Source organism: Convolutriloba macropyga, chromosome 2, assembly GCF_964194025.1.
Source record: "Convolutriloba macropyga chromosome 2, txConMacr16.3, whole genome shotgun sequence".
Lineage (NCBI taxonomy): Eukaryota > Metazoa > Xenacoelomorpha > Acoela > Convolutidae > Convolutriloba > Convolutriloba macropyga.
In genome coordinates, this window is record NC_134469.1 from 32,909,389 (window position 1) to 32,936,271 (window position 26,883).

Genomic DNA, 26,883 nt, shown 5'->3' on the forward strand with positions numbered 1-26,883 from the left:
ATAAAAAAAAAGTGATTTTGTTCATTATTGGAAAATAGTGCTACTGAAGTCATTATTCCTAACAACGTCAATCTAAAGCCTTTTACACAAGCAGTTTAGTCAGCAGAAACTAATTTCTGCCAACACAAGCATTTGGCAAAACGATTTTTAAGAACTTCATTGAAAATAAGTGCAATCAAAGTCACCATAAATTTTTTCACCATAAATTTAGGCCTTCCAAAAAAGTTCAAAACTATAAGCACTTGAAAAACAACTAAAAACAGCTTAGAACTTCTCAGGAAACTTAACGACCGCTGAAGGCTACCTGTTTATCCCGTTTTAAAAGTTCAAAGTCATAGAAAAATTTTTGAACACATCTTACAAAAAAGATAGCAGGACAACTCCAGAACTACAATTCAAAGAATTTCAAATGACTAAACAAAAAATAGACATAGAATGGACTATCACTTGATTGGGAAAACTATTTAGAAAAAATCCAAACCAAAAGTTGGAAAACAGTAGAAAAGAAAGCGAAAATACCGCATGTACCACGCGCTTTTCCACTACACTTCCTGTTTCGACGTGATCAAAATCATCTTTTCAATTCGACCTCAAAAATCATGAGTGAACAGATCTTGAAAGAGACAGCGCCCCAATATAATTCGAATTCTTTGATTCAAAAAACCAAGAGAGGCCCGATATTAGCTAGAGCTGTCGTTGTGCCGCTGCTAAAAGCATATCGGGCAAATTGCAGGAAACTAGCAACCTGTTAAGCAGCTTGAGGCACGATGGGGTTGAAACGGAACACGGAAAAACAAGAGATAGAAAATAACAGAAATTTTCTAAGTCTCAAATTGTTCTTATTTGTTATGCAAATTCCTCATACTCGGTTAGATTCCAAAATTACACTTGATTCAGCTTTTAACTTACGGCTATTAAGCTGAACACCAATGTCAGCTAAAACCTGCAGTTATACACTTAGCAACTAAAAAACTCATATTTAACTTAGTGGGGGGACTGAGCGAACACTAAATCAAGTTCAGCTAAAATTACCTGAAAAAAAAACGCCCCGAATTTACCTGAATCCTTCAGGCAAATTGTTCCAACTGGAACTAAACTTACATGTAATTTACCAGAAAAATTCAGGCGACAATTCCTGAACTTTCACCTGAAGATGCCTCAAAATAACCTGAAAAAATGACCTTGAAAGTTCGGGTATATTTTTGGAACCATGAGAAAACGAACCAGTTTGGGCGCAAAAACTACAAAAAGTGACCTTTTCACCATAAATTCAGGCCTTCCGAGAAAGTTCAAAACTATAAGCACTTGAAAAACTACTAAAACCAGCTGATGAATTCTCACGAAACTTAGCGCCCGCTCAGGGTTACCTGTTTATCCCGTTTTGAAAGAAGCTTAAAAACATAGAAAAATTTTTGAACACATCATACAAAAAAGATAGCAGGACAACTCCAGAACTACAATCCAAAGAATTTCCAATGACCGAACAAAAAATAACATAGAATGGACTACCACTTGACTAGTACAACTAAGAAAAAAATCCAACCCGAAAAATGGAAAACAAAAAAAAATCGAAGCAAAAAGGCCGCATGTTAACAAAAAATCTCTAGCGAGAAACGAATTTTGGTTCATAGACCGACTTCTCTCTACTTCATTAGATTGAAAGAATTTAACGCAGCAAAACCTCGGGCTTTTCCACTCCACTTCCTGTTTCGGCGTGATCAAAAGCATGAAAAATGTGACTCGTGTAATACGAAGAACGAGATAAATAGATCAAGCAAAATAAAAATAACTTAGGAGGAGCAGTCTTGAAAAACACTTCATGAAACACAACAATTCAGCCTTCTTAAAAGAACAACCACTGATGACAAACAAAACACCAAGGCGTGAACTAAATTAAATACAATACTACATAAATAAAAAAAAAGTGATTTTGTTCATTATTGGAAAATAGTGCTACTGAAGTCATTATTCCTAACAACGTCAATCTAAAGCCTTTTACACAAGCAGTTTAGTCAGCAGAAACTAATTTCTGCCAACACAAGCATTTGGCAAAACGATTTTTAAGAACTTCATTGAAAATAAGTGCAATCAAAGTCAACTAACAAGTAACTAAAACTTAAATTCTTCAAATCTATTGCACTATCTATCAACGGAAAAAAATATTACCATTAAGGAAAAACGCAGAAAACACTTGAAAGAAGTAGCAACAAGTTCTGCCACAATGAAAAGTTCAAAAACAGTCGAAATTAAATAGTGTCGCAGACAATTAAACTGTTATCTAAAACTCTAAACTATTATCTAAAACTCTATTACATAGATCGTTAAACCTAATTGGCGAGAAAATGGGACCTGTCAATAATGAGACCGAACGACGGGACAACGAACACAAAACGGTCAATCCAAAAAAATCTTGACTGGTTTATGAAAACAGGTCTTGTCAAAATTGTTAAAACCTGTGGTTTTAAACTTAGAAACTAAAAAAACTCAAGTATTCCAAACAATTAAAGCCAATGGGACCTATTAGAAATTAGATTAAGTGACAGAAAAAAAAACAAAAAATGTGCAAAATCCGAAAACTGATTTTTAAAAACAAGTGTCAAAAAACAAGTATTTAAATTGATTAGATGGGACACATATGAGAGCTGGTCATTTTGAGACCAGGTGACAGAATAGCAAAACATATATAGCCGGCAAATTGCCGGAAAATAGCTACCACTGTCACGCTTGACGCGCATCGGGATTGAAACCGAAGAAAAAAGAAAGAGCAGAAATTGACAGAAGTTTCAAAAACTGTTTCAATTCGGTGTGCAGTTTCGGCGAGATACTATGAAACTTATGTCCGCTAGCAATTGCTATAATGAAAGTTGACAACCTAATGCAGTCCACTTCCTGTTTCGGTGTGATCAAAAGCATGAAAATTGACTCGTGTAATACGAAGAACGAGATAAATAGATCAAGCAAAATAAAAATAACTTAGGAGCAGTCTTGAAAAACACTTCATGAAACAACAAATTAGCCTTCTTAAAAGAACAACCACTGATGACAAACAAAATAAATACTAAGGCGTGAACTAAATTAAATAAAATACTACATAAATCGAAAAAAAGTGATTTTATTTGTTCATTATTGGAAAATAGTGCTATTGAAGTCATTATTCCTAACAACGTCAATCTAAAGCCTTTTACACAAGCAGTTTAGTCAGCAGAAACTAACTTTTGCCAACTCAAGCATTTGGAAAAAACGATTTTTAAAGGACTTCATTGAAGTGCAATCAAAGTCAACTAACACGCTACTGAAACTTAAACTCTTCAAATCTATTACACTATCTATCAACGGAAATAAAATACTACCATTAAGGAAAAATGCAGAAAAAAGGGAAATCTTGAAAGAAGTAGCAACAAGTTTTGCCACAATGAAAAGTTCATAAACAGTCGAAAACAAAAAGTGTCGCACACAATTAAACTATTATCTTAAACTGTAAACTATTATCTAAAACTCTATTATATAGATCCAATTAAGCCTAATTGGCGAGAAAATGGGACCTGTCAATAATGAGACCAAACGACGGGACAACGAACACAAAACGGTCAATCCAAAAAAATCTTGACTGGTTTATGAAAACAGGTCTTGTCAAAATTGTTAAAACCTGTGGTTTTAAACATAGAAACTAAAAAAACTCAAGTATTCCAAACAATTAAAGCCAATGGGACCTATTAGAAATTAGATTAAGTGACAGAAAAAAAAAACAAAAAATGTGCAAAGTCCGAAAACTGATTTTTAAAAACAAGTGTCAAAAAACAAGTATTTAAATTGATTAGATGGGACACATATGAGAGCTGGTCATTTTGAGACCAGGTGACAGAATAACAAAACATATATAGCCGGCAAATTGCCGGAAAATAGCTACCACTGTCACGCTTGACGCGCATCGGGATTGAAACCGAAGAAAAAAGAAAGAGCAGAAATTGACAGAAGTTTCAAAAACTGTTTCAATTCGGTGTGTAGTTTCGGCGAGATACTATGAAACTTATGTCCGCTAGCAATTGCTATAATGAAAGTTGACAACCTAATGCAGTCCACTTCGTTTCGGTGTGTTCAAAAGCATGAAAACTGTGACTCGTGTAATACGAAGAACGAGATAAATAGATCAAGCAAAATAAAAATAACTTAGGAGCAGTCTTGAAAAACACTTCATGAAACACGACAAATTAGCCTTCTTAAAAGAACAACCACTGATGACAAACAAAAAATACTAAGGCGTGAACTAAATTAAATAAAATACTACATAAATCGAAAAAAAAGTGATTTTATTTGTTCATTATTGGAAAATAGTGCTATTGAAGTCATTATTCCTAACAACGTCAATCTTAAGCCTTTTACACAAGCAGTTTAGTCAGCAGAAACTAACTTTTGCCAACTCAAGCATTTGGAAAAAACGATTTTTAAAGAACTTCACTGAAGTGCAATCAAAGTCAACTAACACGCTACTGAAACTTAAACTCTTCAAATCTATTACACTATCTATCAACGGAAATAAAATACTACTATTAAGGAAAAATGCAGAAAAAAGGGAAATCTTGAAAGAAGTAGCAACAAGTTTTGCCACAATGAAAAGTTCATAAACAGTCGAAAACAAATAGTGTCGCAGACAATTAAACTATTATCTTAAACTGTAAACTATTACCTAAAACTTTATTATATAGATCCAATTAAGCCTAAATGGCGAGAAAATGGGACCTGTCAATAATGAGACCAAACGACGGGACAGCGAACACAAAACGGTCAATCCAAAAAAATCTTGACTGGTTTATTAAAACAGGTCTTGTCAAAATTGTTAAAACCTGTGTTTAAATTTAGAAACTAAAAAAAACTCAAGTATTCCCAACAATTAAAGCCAATGGGACCTAATAGAAATAAGATTAAGTGACAGAACAAAAAAACACAAAAAGGTGCAAATTCCAAAACGTGATTTTTAAAAACATGTGTCAAAAAACAAGTATTTAAATTGATTAAATGGGACACATATGAGAGCCGGTCATTTCGAGACCAGGTGACAGAATAACAAAACATAGCTAGCCGGCAAATAGCTACCACTGTCACGCTTGACACGCATCAGGATTGAAACCGAAGAAAGAAGAGCAGAAATTGACAAGTTTCAAAAACTGTTTCAAATCGGTGTGCAGTTTCGGCGAGATTCTATGAAACTCATCTCCGCTAGCAATTGCCATAATGAAAGCTGATAACCTAAAGCAGTATGACTTAATGACCGGGGTTTATCCGTTTATCTCGTTTCTTTCGATGTGGATCTTTTGACATTGACCGTATTCACTACATTGCATAACTCAATGCGTGAAAAAACATTCTCTTAAAAGAGTGAGTGAAGTAATTCACGCGTCAAAAGTGAAAATCAAATAATGTGCTCACAATCTTAAGTGGAAAAAAGAGGAGAGCGCCTAAATAAACGCTACATATTTTGATCTTTTTTCATTTTCCCAAGATATTAAAAATTGAGTTATTTACCTTGACTGAGCTCTAAACATTTGCCTCTATCAATTTGTTTGAATCAAGTTCAGCTTAATTTTCCTGGAAAACACCCGAGATTACCTGAATCGTATAGACAAATTGTTCCCACTTGAACTAAAATTGAAGGCACATTGGGATTGGAAAGAAACACACAAAAAAAGAAAAGCTGTCAGAAATTTTCTAAGTCTCAAATTGTTCTTATTTGTTGTGCAAATTCCTCATATTCAGTTAGATTCGATAATTATACTTGATTCAGCTTCTAAACTTACGGCTATTAAGCTTAACACTAATGCAAGCTAGCAATCGCTTTAATGAATTTTGATAAACTAATGCACTATGACTTAATGACCGGGCTTTATATGTTTATCCCCTTTGATTTGATTTTGCTCTTCTGACTTTGACCGTATTCACTACATTACGTGATTCAATTAGTGGACGAATTTTCAATCCATTCAGTTGAAAGGGTGATGTGAGTCAGAAATCAAGCAAGAAAATTGTGACTTGTGTAAAACGAAGAACGAGATAAAAAGTCGAGCGAATTGCAAAAAAAAAGATAGCAGGACCAGTCCTGAAAAACAATTCAAAAAACAAAGCAACTGATGACAACAAGATTAGCCTCTTTAGTAACTGATAGCAAACAAAACAAATACCAAGGCGTAAACTAAATTCAATAAATTACTACAAGAATTGAAAAATTGATTTTAATGTTCATTTCAGAAAATAGATATTGTTTATTTTTGGTTTTATTTGTTCGTTCTTAGAAAAAAGTGCTATCAAAGTTAATATTCCTAACAATGTTAATCTAAAGTTTTTTACACAATTGGAGTTTAGGCAGCAGAAACTAATTTTGTAGAAAAACTTTGGTTAAAAGAAGGACAACACAACCATTTGACCATAAAATCAAAAAATGAAAAAACAGTAAAAACCGAAGTGAAATTGCCGCATGTGAACAAAAAACCACTGGCGAGAAAGCCAATTTTTGTTCAAACACCGTTTTCTCACTCTACTTTAAAATTAGAGCGATAAAAATTTCACGCCGCAAAACTACTCGCTTTTTCGCTCCATTTCCTGTTTCGGCATGTCCAATTTGACTCCAAAAATCTTGAAAATGTGTGAACAGATCTTTAAAAAAACATAGCCGGAAGAATTCCGGAAAAGACTCGAAGTGAAAATCAACCTAAATGCCCCCCAACTACTCATCACACAAAACGCGCCTCCACTAATTTAGGATTATCTTGAAACAAAACCGTAATACAAAAAAGTAAAAAAAAACATCAAATCTATTTAAAAATATGTTAAAAAAGTAATCAAATTTTGTCATAGCTTGAGGTCCCGAATCAACTATCTCTGCTAAAATTACTTCGTCAACACATTTAGTTCCTACTTAAACCACCCATGAGAGTTTTTTAAAATACTTGAAGCCAAATCATGAAAAAAATAAGCTCTTAAAAACAACTTTGACTAAAAACTGGAAAAAGTTTACAAATTTTTTAATATTACAAAAGCAATTAAAATCAAAGAAAAATTCTTTCCAGCCAATAGGGTACCCAAATGCTCGCAAAACAATAGGAAAACCATAATAGTCTAAGAAATTTGTCTAGGTCCAGAAAAAACGAAAAACTGCAAAAAATTTTAAAAAATAGTTCCAATTTTCGAAATTTTTCGTCATATTTTTCAACAAAAAAAACTTTATATCAACAAAATTGTATCTACTTGTAAACTAAAAATTGCTCAAGTAATAGGAGTCTTTTCAGTGCTCATTTGAGGCACAAAAAACAAGTCCAAAAATCATCAAAATACATGAAAAACCACTGAATTAGCATAAAAATTAAATAAACTAGCAGGCCCGCAAACGCATCACCAGAAAATCATTTAAAAGATAGAAGGTTAACATATTTATTGGATTTTTTTGCACCACCTGCGGCTGGAACCTATGCACCTCGTTCAAAAGCAATAGGTATTACGTTTCGTCACCGATGTGCTTGGTTTGAGTATATTACCCTATATGCCAACAATTTTTTTGTTCAACCACGTTTTCTGCTTTAACATTTTGCATAATTAAGGAGCGCTAAGACTTGTACAGATAATGATGTTCTGCATGGTGGCATAGTGTAACTCATGTTCTACGTTAGGTTGCATGTATGAGGAGCGTTTATAACATGCGATGAAACGCAGCTTAAACATACAAAAGAGATAAGAAAGAAACGAAAGAGAAAAGACAGAGGAAAGAGAAAACGAGCGCAGAAAAAAAGAACAAGAAAGAGATAAACAAAAGAGAAAAGGAGAGAAAATAGAAAAAAACAGAGCAGAAGAGAAAAGACGGAGAAAAGAAACAAAAAAAGACAAATGAAAGTGGGAAAACAGAAAAACAAACGGAAGAAGCAAGACAGAAAAGAACGAGGAAAGAGAGTAAAGAGAGAAAAAATCGAGAAACGAAAGACAGAAATGATAGAAAAGAAAAGCAAAAAAGAGAAAAGCAAAAAAGAAAATAGAGAAAAGCGAGAGAAAAGGAGAGAAGACAGACAAAAAGAAAAGCACAAAAAGAACACAAGAGAAATGAAATAGAAAAACAAAAAAGCGGAAAGACACAGAGAAAAGCAAAAAGAAAAGTAAAGCAAAGAAAAGAGAAGAAAGAGAGAAAAGAGAAAAAAAGGAGAAAATAGACAGGAAAAAAATACGAGAAAAAGACGAAAAAAAGAAGAAACAACAGAAATAAGAAAGGCAAAAAGAACAGAAAAAAAAGAGAAAAGAAAGAGAGAGACAAGAGAGACGAAAACGACAGAGAGAAAAGAGAAAAGCAAGACAAAACCGAGGGATAAAAGAAAAGCAGAAAAGAAAAAACGCGAGAGAAAGGAAAAACAGAAAAGAGAAAAGAACAACAATCTAAACAAAAAATGAAGGATAGGAACCAAAGGAACAAAAGAGAGAAGAATGAGAAATAAAGGCAAAAAAAAAGAACAGAAGAGAAAAAGAGAAAAGAATGAAAAAGTTGAGAAAAAGAAACAAAAAGAAAAAGGCAGAAAAAAACGAGAAAAGTAAGGAAGAGAAAAGCAAGTGAGAGAAGAAAGACAGAAAAACAAAAAAAAAGCAAGAGATAAAAAGAAGGAAAGAAGAGAAAAAAACAGAGAAAAAAGGAAAAAAATAAGACAGAGAAGAAAAGGCAGACAAATGAAAAAGAAAATACAAAAAGGAGAAATTAAAGCGAAAATCAATTCAGAAAAGAAAAGAGAAAAGCAGGCGAAAAATGAAAGAAAATAAAAAGAAAGTCAGTAAAGAAGGAGATAGAGAAAAAAGGAACAATAGAAAAAAAAGGCGTAAAAGAACAAAAAAGAAAAAGAAAATGACTGAAACGAAGGACAGAAAAGAAAGTGAAAAGCAAGACAGAAAAGAGAGAAAACGAAGAAGGGCTGACAAGAAGAAAAACAAGAGATAAAGAAAACAACAATGGAAAGAGAAAATAGCAAAAAAACTAAAGAAAAAACCTAAAAGAGGAACGAGAGAGAAGCATGGGAGAGAAAGGTAAAAAACAAAAGAATTGAAAAAGAGAGAAAAGAAGGTGAAAAAGGAGAAAGTAAACAAAAAAAGAGAAGAAAGGCAGCAAAAGAAGAAAGGCAGAAAGACAAAAGCCAAAAAAACACAAAATAAAGAGGGCAGAGCAAAGAAATACAGAAACGAAAAAAGAGAGAAAACCAAGAGAGAAAAGAAAGAGAAAAAAAGACAGTAAAGAAAGAGCAAAGAAGATAAAAAAAGATAGTTGAAAGCGAAAGAGAAAGAAAGCGAAAAGAAGAGAAAAGGAGAGAAAAGGACAGAAAATATAGGTAGGTAGCTAAACGAAAAAAATAAAGACAAAGAATGTAAAGAAAGCCAGAAAAACAAATCAGAAAAGAAGAGAACAAAGAAAGCATAAAGACAAAAGCAAGAGAAAAAAGCAGAGAGAAAAGACAGAAAAGAAAGAAAAAGAAACGATACAGAGAACAGAGACAAAAGAGAAAGATAGAGAAAGAAGAAAGAGAAAAGACAGAAAAGGCAGAAGAAACACAGAACAGAAGGAGAAAAGCAAGAGAAAGAAGAAATGGAGAGGAAAGCGAAAAGAACAAAAAGAAAAAACCAAAGAGAAGGATTAGAAAGAAGGTCAAAAACGAACATTAAAAAGAAAAAAACAAAGAAGCAAAAGAAAGAAGAAAGGCAGAAAAAAGAACAGAGAAAAGAAACAACAGAAAAAAAGAAGAGAAAAGAAAGAGATAAAGAGAAAGACAAAAAGGAAAGAAAAAAAAGAGAAAAGAAAGCAAATAGAAAGAAAGAAGCAAAAGAGAAGAGAGATAGAAAAGAAAGAGAAAGGAACGAGAGAGAGGGAGAAAAGACAGAAAAAAACAGAAAAGAGAGATCACAGAAACTGAAAAAAGTACAAAGAAGATAAGGAGAGAAAACAAAGCAAGGAAAGCAAATCAGAAAAGAAAAAAAAAGAAAAACAAGATACAAATGGAGACAAAAAATACAAAAGAAAAAGAAGGAAACAATACAGAGAAAAGAGACAGAAATGAAAGATAGAGAAAGAAGAGAAAAGCAAGAAAGTTGAAAGGCAGAAGAAAGGCAGAAAAAAGGAGAAAAACAGCAATGAGAGCGACAAAACAAAAAAGAAGGCGATAAAAGCGGAAAAACAGAGAACAGAGAAAAGAGACCAAAGACAGAAAAGAAGGAAAAGCAAGATAAAAAAGAGAGGAAAGAGAGAAAAGCATGAGACCAAGGTAGAGAGAACAGAAAGAAAAGAATGAGAAAAAGAAACGATAAACAGAAAAAAGACAGAAGAGAAAGACAGAGGAAGAGAAACGAAAGAAATGCAGAGGAAACTCAGAACAGAAGAGAAAAGCAAGAGAAAGAAAAAACGGAAAAATGAAATCGAAAAGAAAGAAAAACTGAAAAAAAACGTAAGAGAAGAACAAAAGAGAGAAGGGTTAGAAAGAAAGGCGAAACAAAGAGAAACAAAAGAATAGAAGAAAAAGAGAAAAAAGAGACAAAAGAGAGCAGAAAGGCAGAAAGGAGAATAGAAAAGAGAAAAGAAACAAAAGAGAAGAAAGGCAGAAAGAAGAACAGAAAAGTGAATAGAAACAAAAGTGAAAAGAATAGAATAGAAAAGAAAGAGATCAAGAGAAAGACAGAAAGGAAAGAGAAAAGAGAGCGAAAAAAAGAAAAGCGAAAGAGAAGAGAGACATAAAAGAAAAAAATATGAAAGAGAGGGAGAGAGAGGAAAAAGAAAGAAAAAAAAGAGTAAAGAGAGAAGACAGAAACAAAAAAGTACAAAGACGGTAGAGAAAACAAAGCGAGAAAAGAAAATCAGAAAAGGAGAAAAGAAAACGAAGAGAAGCAGGATAAAAATGGAGAGAAAAAAGACAGAAAAGAAAGAAAAAAGAAACAATACAGAAAAAAAAAGAAATGAAAGATTGAAAAAGAAGAGAAAAGCAAGAAAACAAAAAGCAGAAGAAATGCAGAAAAAAGAAAAACAGAAAAGAGCGAGAAAAAAAGAAGAAACAGATAAAAGAAGGGCAGAAGAATAGAAAGAGAACAGAAAAAAGAGACAAAAGACAGAAAAAAGCGAGAAAGAGAGAAAAGCAAGAGAGAAAAGAAATAAACGAAAGAAAGGAAAAGCAGAAACGGACAGGAAAAAAGAGAAAGGAAAATAACGACTGTACCGAAAAGAAAAAGAGAAAGGAGAGAAGAGATAGAAAAATGAGAAAGACAAAAAAACTAAAGCGAGAAACGAGAGAGAAGAACAAAAGAGGGCACAAAGAATAAGAAAGGCAGAAAAAGAACAGAAAAGAAATCGAGGAAAGAAAAAGAAGAAAGGCACAAAAAAAGAAAAACAGAAATGAGAGCGAGAAAAAACAGAGATATAAAAGAAAGGCAGAAAAAGAAAAAAAGGAGAACAGAAAAGAGACGAAAGACGGAAAAGCAAGAGAGAAAAGAAAGAAACGAAAAAAGGAAAGGCAGAAAAGAAGGACAGAAAAAAAGAGAGACAGAAACGAAATACAGAAAAGAAAGAGAGAAGCGAACGAGAAGGGGAGAAACTGAAGAGAAACGAGAGAGAAGAACAAAAGACGGCGAAAGGAATCAGAAAGGCAGAAGAAAAGGAGAAAAGAAAGCGAGAAAAGAAAGACGGAAGAAAAAAGACAAAACAAAGACAAAAAAAAGACAGGAAAAACTTGAAAAGAGAGAGAAGCAAGACAGAAAAGCAAGAGATAAACCAAAGAGAGAAAAGCTACAAGAGACAAAACAGACCGAATAAAACTGGAAAAAAAAGAATAGAAGGAGAAAGGAAAGAAAAAGAAAGGAGAAAAGAAAGACAACAGAGAAAAACAACGAAGAAAAGAAGGGCAAAGAGATACAGAAAAAAGAAAAACGGAAAGAGAAAAGATATTCAGAAGAATACACAAAAAGAAATGCGAAAGAAAAGAAAGAGAAAAAAAAGCAGAAAAGGAGAGAAAATGGAAAGAGAAAATAAAGACAGAAAGGAAAGACAATAGAAAAAAGAAAAAAAGACATATAAAAGAGAGAAAAATCAGAAACGAAAGAAAGAAAAGACAAAGACAGCAAAGAGAGAAAAAGAGAAAATGAAAAGAAAAAAACGGTAGAGAAAAAAAGCAGAAGAAGAACAGAAAAAAAGACGAAAGACAGAAAAAAAAGAAAAGTAGGAGCGAAAAGAAAGAGAAAAGCATGAGAGAAAAGAAAGAAATAAAAAAATAAAGGCAGAAAAGAAGGACAGAAAAAAAAGAGGAAAGAGAATAAAGGAAGACAAACGAAAGACAGGAAAGGCAAAGAGGAAATACAGAAAAGAGAGAAACGCAAGAGAGAAAAGCACGAGATAAACGAAAGAGAAAAAAGAAAGAAGAGGACAGACAGAAAACAGAAAAAAGCGAATAGAAAGAGAAAAGAAAGAAACCAAAGGAGAAAAGAATGACAGAAACGAAAGACAGAAAAGAATGCGAGAAAGGAGACGGACGAGAACAAAACAAACGAAAAGGAAATGAATACAGAAAAGACAGAGGGAAAAACAGAAAAGAGAAAGAAAAGCAAGAGATAACCGAAAGAAAGGAAAGAAAGGAGACAATGGACAGACGGACGAAAACAGAAAAAAAGGAATAGAAAGAGAAAAAAAAGAAACAGATGGGAGAAAAAAACAGAAAAGAAAGAGAAAAGCAAGAGAAAAAAGATAGACAGAAAAAAAAACACAGGAAGGAACGACAGAAAAGGACCAGGCAAAAGAACAAAAACAAAGAAAAAAGATACGAGAAACTAAAGAGAAGCGGAAGAGGAACAAAGAGAAATAATGAGAAAAAGAAAGACATAAAAAGAACACAAGCAAGAGAGAAAAAGAAAGGAAAGAAAAGTAAAAGACAGTAAGAAAAAGTAAAAAAAAATGACAGAAAAAGATTACAGAAAAGAAGGAAAGAAAAGCCAAATAAAGGAAGGGAAAGGGAGAAAGAGCGAAAGAGGAAATACAGAAAGAAAAACGAAAGAGAAAAGCAAGAGAAAACGGAGACACAAGAAAGCAACAGAGAAAAGCACGACAGAAAAGAAAGAGAATCCAAAGAAAAACAGAAAGAAAAAAGATGCAAGAAACTAAAGAGAAGTGGAAGAGGAGCAAAGAGAAAAAAGAATCAGAAAAAAAGAGACATATAAAAAAACAGAAAAGAAAGAGAGAAAATAAAGATAAAAAAAAAGACAGAAAAGGAATACAGAATAGAAAGAAAGCAAAGAGGGGGAGAAGCGAAAGAAATGCAGAGGAAACTCAGAACAGAAGAGAAAAGCAAGAGAAAGAAAAAACGGAAAAAGGAAATCGAAAAGAAAGAAAAACTGAAAAAAAAAACGTAGGAGAAGAACAAAAGAGAGAAGGGTTAGAAAGAAAGGCGAAACAAAGAGAAACAAAAGAATAGAAGAAAAAGAGAAAAAAGAGACAAAAGAGAGCAGAAAGGCAGAAAAAAGAATAGAAAAGAGAAAAGAAACAAAAGAGAAGAAAGGCAGAAAGAAGAACAGAAAAGTGAAAAGAAAAAAAAGTGAAAAGAATAGAATAGAAAAGAAAGAGATCAAGAGAAAGACAGAAAGGAAAGAGAAAAGAAAGCGAAAAAAAAGAAAAGCGAAAGAGAAGAGAGACAGAAAAGAAAGAAAAATGAAAGAGAGAGAGAGAGAGAGAGAGAGAGGAGAGGAAAAAGAAAAAAAAGAGTAAAGAGAGAAGACAGAAACAAAAAAGTACAAAGACGGTAGAGAAAACAAAGCGAGAAAAGAAAATCAGAAAAGGAGAAAAGAAAACGAAGAGAAGCAGGATAAAATTGGAGAGAAAAAAGACAGAAAAGAAAGAAAAAAGAACAGAAAAGAAAGAAAAAAGAAACAATACAGAAAAAAAAAGAAATGAAAGATTGAAAAAGAAGAGAAAAGCAAGAAAACAAAAAGCAGAAGAAATGCAGAAAAAAGAAAAACAGAAAAGAAAGAAGAAACAGATAAAAGAAGGGCAGAAGAATAGAAAGAGAACAGAAAAAAGAGACAAAAGACAGAAAAAAGCGAGAAAGAGAGAAAAGCAAGAGAGAAAAGAAATAAACGAAAGAAAGGAAAAGCAGAAACGGACAGGAAAAAAGAGAAAGGAAAATAACGACTGTACCGAAAAGAAAAAGAGAAAGGGGAGAAGAGATAGAAAAATGAGAAAGACAAAAAAACTAAAGCGAGAAACGAGAGAGAAGAACAAAAGAGGGCAAAAAGAATAAGAAAGGCAGAAAAAAGAACAGAAAAGAAATCGAGGAAAGAAAAAGAAGAAAGGCACAAAAAAAGAAAAACAGAAATGAGAGCGAGAAAAAACAAGAGAGATATAAAAGAAAGGCAGAAAAAGAAAAAAAGGAGAACAGAAAAGAGACGAAAGACGGAAAAGCAAGAGAGAAAAGAAAGAAACGAAAAAAGGAAAGGCAGAAAAGAAGGACAGAAAAAAAAGAGAGACAGAAACGAAATACAGAAAAGAAAGAGAGAAGCGAACGAGAAGGGGAGAAACTGAAGAGAAACGAGAGAGAAGAACAAAAGACGGCGAAAGGAATCAGAAAGGCAGAAGAAAAGGAGAAAAGAAAGCGAGAAAAGAAAGACGGAAGAAAAAAAGACAAAACAAAGACAAAAAAAGACAGGAAAAACTTGAAAAGAGAGAGAAGCAAGACAGAAAAGCAAGAGATAAACCAAAGAGAGAAAAGCTACAAGAGAAAAAACAGACCGAATAAAACTGGAAAAAAAAGAATAGAAGGAGAAAGGAAAGAAAAAGAAAGGAGAAAGGAAAGACAACAGAGAAAAACAACGAAGAAAAGAAGGGCAAAGAGATACAGAAAAAAGAAAAACGGAAAGAGAAAAGATATTCAGAAGAATACACAAAAAGAAATGCGAAAGAACAGAAAGAGAAAAAAAAGCAGAAAAGGAGAGAAAATTGAAAGAGAAAATAAAGACAGAAAGGAAAGACAATAGAAAAAAGAAAAAAGACATATAAAAGAGAGAAAAATCAGAAACGAAAGAAAGAAAAGACAAAGACAGCAAAGAGAGAAAAAGAGAAAATGAAAAGAAAAAAACGGTAGAGAAAAAAAGCAGAAAAGAAGAACAGAAAAAAAGACGAAAGACAGAAAAAAAAGAAAAGTAGGAGCGAAAAGAAAGAGAAAAGCATGAGAGAAAAGAAAGAAAAAAATAAAGGCAGAAAAGAAGGACAGAAAAAAAAGAGGAAAGAGAATAAAGGAAGACAAACGAAAGACAGGAAAGGCAAAGAGGAAATACAGAAAAGAGAGAAACGCAAGAGAGAAAAGCACGAGATAAACGAAAGAGAAAAAAGAAAGAAGAGGACAGACAGAAAACAGAAAAAAGCGAATAGAAAGAGAAAAGAAAGAAACCAAAGGAGAAAAGAATGACAGAAACGAAAGACAGAAAAGAATGCGAGAAAGGAGACGGACGAGAACAAAACAAACGAAAAGGAAATGAATACAGAAAAGACAGAGGGAAAAACAGAAAAGAGAAAGAAAAGCAAGAGATAACCGAAAGAAAGGAAAGAAAGGAGACAATGGACAGACGGACGAAAACAGAAAAAAAGGAATAGAAAGAGAAAAAAAAGAAACAGATGGGAGAAAAAAACAGAAAAGAAAGAGAAAAGCAAGAGAAAAAAGATAGACAGAAAAAAAAACACAGGAAGGAACGACAGAAAAGGACCAGGCAAAAGAACAAAAACAAAGAAAAAAGATACGAGAAACTAAAGAGAAGCGGAAGAGGAACAAAGAGAAATAATGAGAAAAAGAAAGACATAAAAAGAACACAAGCAAGAGAGAAAAAGAAAGGAAAGAAAAGTAAAAGACAGTAAGAAAAAGTAAAAAAAAATGACAGAAAAAGATTACAGAAAAGAAGGAAAGAAAAGCCAAATAAAGGAAGGGAAAGGGAGAAAGAGCGAAAGAGGAAATACAGAAAGAAAAACGAAAGAGAAAAGCAAGAGAAAACGGAGACACAAGAAAGCAACAGAGAAAAGCACGACAGAAAAGAAAGAGAATCCAAAGAAAAACAGAAAGAAAAAAGATGCAAGAAACTAAAGAGAAGTGGAAGAGGAGCAAAGAGAAAAAAGAATCAGAAAAAAAGAGACAGATAAAAAAAACAGAAAAGAAAGAGAGAAAAGAAAGATAGAAAAAAAGACAGAAAAGGAATACAGAATAGAAAGAAAGCAAAGAGGGGGAGAAGCGAAAGAAATGCAGAGGAAACTCAGAACAGAAGAGAAAAGCAAGAGAAAGAAAAAACGGAAAAAGGAAATCGAAAAGAAAGAAAAACTGAAAAAAAAACGTAGGAGAAGAACAAAAGAGAGAAGGGTTAGAAAGAAAGGCGAAACAAAGAGAAACAAAAGAATAGAAGAAAAGAGAAAAAAGAGACAAAAGAGAGCAGAAAGGCAGAAAAAAGAATAGAAAAGAGAAAAGAAACAAAAGAGAAGAAAGGCAGAAAGAAGAACAGAAAAGTGAAAAGAAAAAAAAGTGAAAAGAATAGAATAGAAAAGAAAGAGATCAAGAGAAAGACAGAAAGGAAAGAGAAAAGAAAGCGAAAAAAAAGAAAAGCGAAAGAGAAGAGAGACAGAAAAGAAAGAAAAATGAAAGAGAGAGAGAGAGAGAGAGAGAGAGAGAGAGAGGAGAGGAAAAAGAAAAAAAAGAGTAAAGAGAGAAGACAGAAACAAAAAAGTACAAAGACGGTAAAAGAAAGAGAAAAGCGAAAAAAAAACAAAGGAAAAAGGATGCGAGCAACTAAAGAGAAGCGGAAGAGGAACAAAGAGAAAATGAGAAAAAGAAAAAACAGAAAAGAAACAGACAAAAGAAACAGAAAGAAGACTGAAAAAGAGAGAAAAGACAGAGAAACGAAAGAGAAAAAACAGACAGGAAATACAGAAGAGAGAGAGAAAAAAAGAAAGAGATAAACAGAAGATACAAAAGAAAGAAGAGGACAGACAAACAGAAGAAAACAGTAAAAAAGCGAATAGAAAGAGAAAAGAAACAGAAGGGAGAAAAGAGACAGAAACGAAAGACAGAAATAAAAAAAGCAAGTAAAGAAAAACGGAAGAGAAAAAACAAGAGAAAGAGAAAAGAACAACACAAAAGACACAGAGGATACACAGAAAAGAGAATGAAAAGCCAGAGATAATCGAAAAAGAGAAAAGAAAGAAGAATAGACAGACAGACGAAAACAACAAAAAAATCGAATCAAAAGAGAAAAGATAGAAACAAGAGAGAAAAAGACAGAAAGGAAAAACAAAAAAAAGAAAAGCAAGAGAGAAAAGAAAGACAGAAAAAAAGCAAGACAGAAAAGCGAGACTTAAGAGAGAGAAAAGCAAAAGAGAAGAGCCGAAAGGAAAAAAAGATACGAGAAAGAAAAGACAAGCGGAAGAGGAACAAAAAAGAAAAAGAATGAGAAGAAAGACAGATAAAGCGAACAGAAAACAAAGAGAGAGAAACAGAGAAAAGATAGAAAAGAAAAAGACAAAAGAGAGAACAAACAGAAAAGGAGCACAGAAAAGAAAGAAAAGATAACGAGAGAGGGGAAGAAAAAAAGAGCGAAAGAGAAGAAATACAGAAAGAAAAAAACGAAAGAGAGAAAAGATAAAGAAGACAAAAGAAAGAGAAAGGAAATCGCATCAATCTTTGTTGAGAATTTAAAAACAAAATCTCGACCGTGTTGCACTTCTATCTAGGTAATTCAAATTTCTTTATCATTCTTTTATCATTTAAAAGGACAATTTTTCATCTTCGATTTCATTTCGGACTTTTTCTTAAAGAATCTTTATTCTGTCAATATCTGTGATGCATCGCAAATTTCATTCAAGGACTGTTTTCGTGTGACAAATTTTTCGGAGATGAAATGAATTTTTATAAGCAGGTTTTCAGTCATTGACCTATTTTTTCATCCCCAGTTTTTCGGTCGTTGACCTTTTTGGCACAGGCAGCTTTTCGGACATAGGCAGCTTTTTGGTCAATGACCTATTTTTGCACCCACGGCTAATCATTCATTGACCTTTACCGCATAGGTAGCTTTTAAGTCATTGACCTATTTCGGCATCCGCAGTTTTTCGGTCGTTGACCTTTTTGGCACAGGCAGCTTTTCGGACATTGGCAGGTTTTCGGTCAATGACCTATTTTTGCATCCACGGCTAATCAGTCATTGACCTTTACGGCATGTAGCAACAATGCATGCAAAACGATGTGGCGCATGGTGTTCAGTGGCTCTGTCGACGTTGAATTAATAGATGCTTAACAGAACGGGATTTAGCCTAGTGGTTTGCGAACGTTTTTATACCCTGATTGAACTCAACAGACCCCGGTTCGAATCCACCTCGCAGCGTTCAAAATCCATGCAAAACGCTAGACTACATGTTTAAGGGACGCTAAAACATGTGAAGATTAGGAGCTTAAACATGGTGACATAGCATTCGAGTTAGAATTAATATATAGATAGATTTCCAGAAACTTCAAACCAGTACCAATACCAGCCTAAAATTTGAAGAAAATCATAACCAAACCTCTTACCAAAAGAAAATTAAAAAAAAACTGCTTGAAAAGCCGCACGTGAACAAAAAATTTCGCTCGCTTACAGAATTTTTTTTTTCACACCTCAATTTCTCGCTCTCTAGAAAACAGCGATATGAACAAAAAACCACTCTCTTTTCGCTCCACTCTCCATTTTGTTCAGCAACAAAACCACTCCAAGTTTTTTCACGTGTTTCATTCCCCGCTTCAAAATTCACTCCAATAAAATTGATTAAAAAAGAGGACTTTTCCAATACTCCTCTTCGAGTCGTAAAAAGACAGCGCCCCAATACAATTCAAATTCTTTGAATTGTAAAAAAAATTAGGAGCGCTATAATAGTCGCCTGGAATTGCTGACGCGGCTATTAATAACATATTAACATTAAGGAAAACAATGGGGGAACACTTGACAGAAGTAGCACCAGTAGTACAAAAAGCTGACAGGGGTCTCTACGGGGGGAGGGGACACTATGTACTAAGATAGGGAATGCATAAAATGTCCTCCTAGAGCATAATTGAGTAAAGTATTTCCGTTATAGCATACATCTTTTAGTTTGCGGTACTATGCTCTCCTCTCAACATTCAATACACTGTTGAATACAAAAAACTGTTAGCTTGCATCAACTAGTAAACCAGGTGCTAGAAAAGGGTTATGAAAACTGGTATTCACGTTTCAGGTCTGTCAACAATTAGTCCCTTCCAAAACTGACTGGGTTCAGCCCCCTGTCGCACGACAAGCACTCGCCCACGACCCCTTCGTTCATTCTTGATTATCTTCTCTCCCAGCAGCTTTGCTTTGCTCAGCTTTGTCTTCGGAGTCTTGTTGCCAACCCACAGGAAAAGAGCACGTCCAATATCCAACATGAAGATGTACCTAACAAAAACAAAGATTTTAAACATTTAAGATTACAAGACTGCTTGTGCGAGTCCATACGTGGCATAAAAATGCCACCATAGATCAATTAAGAACAGCTGGAAAGTTGAATGAAGATGGAATATGCAATCGAGACAGTCAATTAAACCCCACAAGTCTCTCATTTAGCTCATGAACGTTTTTTGTTCCGACCTCAATTTTGGGGGTTGGAACGTAATGTCAGGCAATATCTAGTAATGTGTATATGTATGATGAAGCGGTAAGAGAGGAGAGAATATGAAACAAATATTCATTTTTATATAGCTTTGATATCAATAACAAAAATACGCTAAAATCACAGTTTTAACGATATTTTTCATAACGTTCAAAACAAAAAAAAGAACCACTTACCATAAAATTCCATTGAATAAAACAAAATATCAGGCATAAAATTGGTTAAAATAAACCATCCAAAACATTATGGAAATATTCTCGAATATTCTTATTGAGACAATATTTTTAAGCTCTTCGCGCATTTTCGAAATTTTTTGATTCAACTAAAAAAACATTTAGGTTGAAACAAGTGTTGAAGCAAGTAAGCGATGGTTTTGCGTTGTAGTACAGGAGTAACGTAATAATAATATGTTGAAGTATTAGGAATAGATAAAAAACAATCAGTTTTTCCTTAATACATCAAAATCTTTTTATTTTTGACTATAGGTCATGTAGTATCAAAATTTAGCCTAATTTTTTTTTCCTTTTCTGATGACAAAAAATCAATTTAAAAAAATAATTACCAAAGATTTATTAACCTTTGAAGTAGTAAAAAAATAACCATTGTCTACCCAATTTTGTGGTTTTTCTTTCTCACTATTTTCAAAAATATTAATTTGTTACTATAGGTTATGTTGTATTAAAATTTAGCTTAGGTTCCATTCTTTCCAATGAAATAAAATACAGACTTTATCAACAGATTCATCTATGTTATAAGTGATAAAAATGACTTAATAATATGGTTTTTCTTGAATAATTTCTTAAATATTAATTTAGGCTATTGGTTAAGTAAGAAATTTATCTTAGGTTTAACTCATTCTAATGATATAAAGTACGTTGAAAAAAAACTATCATCAAAGATTTACCAACGTTATAAGAGATCAAATAATTCTTCTATGTTACCATAATATTCTTGTTGTTCTATTTTATCTTCTAACCTATTTCCTCTGCCTTCTTTTTCCAGACAATTTAATTCTATTAGTGTTTCTAGTTTCTTCAAAGACACAGTCATAGCTTCGCTTAATTTATATTAAGACAATATTAGGTCAATTTTCGAATGTAAAATAAGCTAAGCTATGACTGGGTCTAACAATAAACTAGAAACACTAGTAGAATTAAGCAATCTAAAAAAGAAAGCAGAAACAGATTAGAGGATCTATAAAAACAACAAGATTATTATGGTAAAATAGAAGAATTATATGATCAGTTAACAAAAACATTAAATTCACAAATTGATGCACCAATAGAAAACAATAGAATATTAGATGAAGCTTTGACTAATGCAACATATGAACCAGCTTTTACCAAACCCAGATAAAAGATGATGGTAATCCAATTAGAATAACAATTGAAATGATAGGAGTTTTCTTAAGGGCAAATGCGCAAGGAAATTCTCAATTGGGGATATTAACAAAAAGAGGTATTGGTTAAAATAAAGTTCAAATTAATGATGCTCAAGCTCAATTATTACCAGCCGGATTCACAATAAGTGGCAAAGAAAACTTATTCACAGAAAAATGCATTTAATTTCTATGACGCATTAGTGTGAACCTGGATGATATAGAAACAGAAGAAGATAACAGCAGATTTCCGAAGAGATATAAATTGAGATTACAATAAGGGTGATATGAAAAGTAGAGGACTTGATGAAATAAAATAACTATTGAGTCCTATGGTTATAGCATATCCGTAGGACTCATGCTATCCGTATATTATGGCTTGATCAGCAAAGCTGCCACTACGTTGATGAGTCAAACTCCTTCGGTGATCAGTGAAACTGCTTCGGAGATTAACCCAAATGATTTGCAGGAAAATTAGAATTACTTATACTAGAAACCAAACCAGGATATGATGGATTATATGATGTGATGTTAATTGCCGAGCAACTATTATCAGCAAATGATGTTTCTCAATAACCTGATAAATTTGTTTTTAATTGTGGTAAATAGGCATTGCCACAACTTCGTTGATGAAACAACGTCAACTAGCTAAAGTGTTATTCTCCTCACAAATAAAAAAGGTCGAAAGAAAGAATACTACCATTAAATAAGGATGAAATATGGTGACCCAACTTAACTGATTAATCGTCTTTAGGCAAATACAATAATAATTTTTTATCTATAACTAATGGTTTTAAAACAGTTTTACTAGAAGGTAGAACAACTGAAAAATTATGGCTTGATAGAGGTAGTGAGTCCAATAATAAAACATTTAATTCTTTGCTTAAAGAACGTAACATTGAAATATACTCAACATACAGTGATTTCAAAGCAGTAATTATAATAGAGATTAAATCGAACATTATTACACAATTAATAGCCAATGTTTATAAAGGTTGATGCAATTGAATAAACATAAAAATACTAAACGATTCCATTGCACTAATATAATAATAACTTTCATAAAACACTAAAATGACGCCTGTTGATGTATCAAACAATCCACAAAAGGTTATGTATTGCTACTCCTAGCAAAACTACACTCAAACCTAATGTTGATTATGTCAGAAATGCTGATAAACGTACCATCTTTTCAAAAGGAAGTACATCTATTTGGAAGGGAATTATTGGCAATTGATGAAGTTCTAAAACACAACCACCAACTTATAAAATACAAGACATTAATGACAGTATTTTAGAGAATGGTTTTTCTGGCTCCATTCTTTTTGCTATGCTGCATGTATAATGAGCGCAAAATGGGCAGATTGGGAGCATAAATAGGTCAAGAGATGGAAAAAGAGAAAACGGAAATGAGCGAAAAAGGAAACAAAAAAAAGACATGCATTTTTTTCAGGCCTGGAAATAATGCATGTTTTTGCGCCCCCAACAAGGAACCGAACCCCTGTCTCTCGCTTAACGGCCGTAGGTCGTATCCCTTACGCTTCCAATGACTAATGCTTACGTCTATTGCCCATTCTACATCAATAAAATTTTGGTCAGTGGCTATTTGAATCGCTTGATTTTGCCATGAGCAGGCTCTATGAGCCCAAAAACATGCGCCAATTAGGAGAATAAATATGGCAGTATAGCGCGCCTCAGAACGCATGAATGACGCAAGAGTGCATGTTTTAGGACCATTAAAACATGACAAGGAGCACTGTTAAACATTGCGCTCAGGTGCGACTAAGTTTAAAAGAATAGATCAAAAAATAAACAAAGATAAGAAAACTGAAAGGAAACAGGAAAAAAGATAGTCAAAAGCGAATGAAAAACAAGAGCTAACCAACTTTTGTTGCATAGAAAACAATAGCAAATTTGGTCACCACCTCCAGCGCGAACTTGCACCCCTCGCTTAGCAGCCATAGGTCTCGTCCGTTACGCTACCAATGCCTATTGCATCTGTCTATTGCTTTTCCTACATCAGCAGTATTTTGGTCAATGGCTTTTTGACTCGTTTGTTTTTTCTCTGCTGCATGCTTAATAAGCGCAAAAAAATGTGCAGATTATCAGCCTCGATATGGCGGTAAACCGCATCTCAAAACGCATGTATTACACTAGACTCCATGTTTGAGGACCATTAAAACAAGCGATGGAAGCTCTGTTAAACAATTCCCTTCGAGTGCCACTGTAATTATAAAAGATATATAGAAGAATGAAAAAATTTTAACAAAAATATAAAAAGCATTACATAGATAGAGATATAAAGACAGACAAGAGTGGATGAAAAACAACGATGATCCAATTTTTGGGCCCAGAAAATGGTAGCCATTTTTCGCAACAACTTGAACGGCATATCATGCGCATTGCTATTGTCTCTAGTCATTGATGCATCAGCAATTCTGGACCATGGCGGTTGTGAGTCGTTTGAGCTCAGCCGCATAATTGATAAGCGCACAAAAATGTCTCGATTAGGAGCTTCAAATTGCTGTAAAACGCGTCTCAATAAGCATATATGACGCTGGGCTCCTTTTTAAAAGAAGCTCTTTTTTAGTGAAAATGGAAGCTCTGTTAAACCATTACGCTCAAAAGCGTTAAAGAGATAGAAAAAAGAAAGATATACAGACAGACAGGAGTGGATGAAAAACAACGATGAACCAATTTTTGAGAACAAAATGTTGTAGCCATTTTAGCACGAACTCGGCCACGACCCTCTCTTAACAGCCAGGTCATTTCCATTACGCTACTCATTCGCATTGCTATTGTCTCTTGCATTTTGTACATCAGCAAATGTTGGTCACTGGATTCATTGGCACTTCTTTTTGCAATGCGGAATGCTTAAAAAGCATAAAAACATGTGACGATTAGAAGCTTAAACATAACGAATTGGCGCGTCTGAAAACCCATATATTACTCTAGCCTCCTTGTTTATGGAACACTAACACATGTAGAGATAGGAGCGCTGTTAACAAATGCGCCCAAGATCGACTTAGATCGCCGCACAGAGGATTGGATGAAAAACCAACAACTATCCATTTCTTGGGCCAAGAATTTCGGAACCTCATTCGGTCACATACCCTTGTTTAACAATCATAGGTCTTATCCTCTACGCTAACGATGCGTATTGCTCTTGTATATTGAACGTTGTACATCGGCAAATTTCGGCCAAAAAATTTTGGCTGCTTTCTTTGCTATGCTGTATGCTTGATGTTCGCAAGAAAATGAGCAGATAAGAAGCGCAAACATGGAGTAATAGCGCGTCTCAAAACGCTCAAATGAGCTCAAATATTCCGCTAAGAAAAAAGTGACAATAGAAACACACAGAGAGGAGGCGACTAAGAAAACAATAACCCAATAACCCTTACGCTACCCATACTTTTTGCTATTGTCTGCTATACGTAGTTTACAGGCCAATTTGTGGTCAATGGCCACTTTGGCTTGTTTGTTTTTGGTACGCGGCATGCTTAGTTAGCGCAAAAACGTGAGCAGATTAGAAATTTAAAGTGTTTGTACTACGCTAGGCAGCATGTTACGCTAATCAAAACCCGCGTAGTAACCAGGACAGTAGATCCTGCCTCTCGGGCGAGGCCTCGTGGCAACTGCACCTGACTAACAGTAATTTCCCCAGGTTCGGTTCTCATCCATCTACTTTGAGCTTTGTAGGTCATTGATCTCTCTCGATATGTTTGCTTAACCGTGCTGCTTAATGCGGCTCTTAAAAATGCGCTTCGAGAGGCCCCATTAACATGCTAAAATTGTGTCCAATTTCAGCTCAGGCGTTTACTATATAGGACTAAGAACGAAAGCGAGAAAAAGTCACTTAAGAAAGAATGTTCTAAAAGAAAAGCGAAAAAACGGTCAAACCAAAAAAATTTGCATAAGAAATACCAACAATTTTACAACAATTGCTTCAAACTATTAACAACTTCGAAAACACGCAGCAAAGCTTGAACGTTGTAATTACCAGCTTCCAAAAAACAAAACACAGCTAGCAGATTGCCAAAAAATAGCCGCAATAGCTTTGTAGATCTGCATTTTCAAAAAAGACAAAAAAAAATCATCAAAGGATGATATGTTATATTTTGAATAAGAAATGGTATAAGTTATTGCAGCCCATATTAGCTGCTCTCAGACAACCTTGATTTAGAGTGACACACATTCACTTGACCTGTTCTTTGAATTAAAGTAAAGAAAAGTCAATTTTAGAGTGAGGTAAGTCACATGCGACCAAAAAAATAATCGAGCGAATGAACACAAAACTCGCTCCACGAAGAGTGAAAAATGACGTAAAGCTTGCAATTCAGATGAAGTTGCATAAATGAATGAACAAAAAGCAGATTGAAGTGGTTGTTACGTCATATGGTCGTTACAAAAATTTTGTCGATGAAATAATAAACATCGCCGGAAGAATTCCGGAAGGGATTCGAAGCTTAAAAACTTCACAAATAAACAGTAATTGCAGCTGAAGCCATTACCTTTCGTATTAAACCATTAGCTCATTGCCCGCAGGTCTGATCTAAAAATTGCTCAAATTGAAACCAGTCACCAAGAGCAACAAAATGCAGCAAAATTCTATATTATTAAAAACGTTTGGTTAAAAGTCTGATATAATTAGGATGGTCAAAATGCTTATAGGCTGAAGAAACTGACAGCGCGATCAATTGCCCTCAAATTATTTATGATTCTAGTCCCAAAATAGTCGCGAAAGCAAAGTTAAATTTTTCAAAACAATGCTCAAATTTAAGAATAAGAAAAACACTACAATTAGATTTCTAATCACTGCAAGTAAGACAAAAACAACACATACTTCTTCCTTGTTGTTTATATGCTAGAAAACATGATTTCAAACTAATTTAAAAATTAGAAACATAGAAAAGACATAGGCAACAGAATAAAATTCAAAGGCAAAAAGTTGTTTAAAAAGACTTGAAAGACTTACAAAAAACTAATTAGCGGACACTTCTAGCAAACTCTCAGTACTGCCTTATGTTGAATTAAATCAATTGCAATCCAAAGAAATAACGAAAATCTAAGAAAAAGCTGAAATCATTCAATTTTTAAGTACCGAAAAATCAATATAACCAATATAAATAAAGGTGCCAGGAGGGAGCTAGAATCATACAAACTAGAATGCGAAGAATAGGTACACAATGTAAAAAACACCGTAACAAAAACTAATTGTTGACTATAGAAAACTAAAAATCAAGAAAAACGAATACATTTCATTGTTCAGTATTTGTGACATAAAAAATACGATGAGTCATCCGAGACAAAGATCTACCCTCCTGAACAGAACAAAAAAAGAAAGCAGAATTCAAAAATAAAAAACATTGAAATATTGTGCAAATGCTCAAAAAATGTTCAAGACTGCATTTATGAAAAAAAATTTTAACTGTTTTTAAAAAACTTAACGCTACAAAATGATTGCAGTTTTTGTTGATACGAAATAAAAGCCACTCCTGCTGCACAAAAAGACCATTTTCAGATATTAAACCCAAAATACAGAAAACGGAAAAATTGGGAAAAAAAACTACCAAAATCGGATTAGCATAAGTACAATTTTATAAAAAACAAAATTACATCGAGGTAGAAAGATGCGTTCAGTAAATGAATTATCAAAGGGAAGTTGCCACATTAACTGATTTTTGGCAAAAAGAAGGCTAAAAGATCCAAAAATAAGGAACTTAATAGAAAAAAGCCAAAAATTAATTTTAAAAAAAACCAAGAAAAATGTGCCAATTTTGAACTTGAAACGCATTTTCAGGGTCTGCAAAACACTGTGGTATCAATTTCAGAGGTTTATATTTCAATA

General features: G+C 33.6%; 1 protein-coding gene and 1 pseudogene across 1 annotated transcript in view; one reads left to right on the forward strand and one right to left on the reverse strand.

Moving 5' to 3' along the window:
• Positions 1 to 26,883, reverse strand: part of LOC142358612 (protein flightless-1 homolog) — a 172,865-nt gene that overhangs the window by 60,085 nt on the left and 85,897 nt on the right. Inside the window, exon 15 of the mRNA XM_075410058.1 lies at positions 19,240 to 19,443. Within this exon, the coding sequence (XP_075266173.1) occupies positions 19,240 to 19,443 (204 nt within the window). The remainder of the gene's footprint in view (positions 1 to 19,239; positions 19,444 to 26,883) is intronic.
• LOC142335535 (uncharacterized) lies at positions 5,025 to 18,286 on the forward strand (annotated as a pseudogene).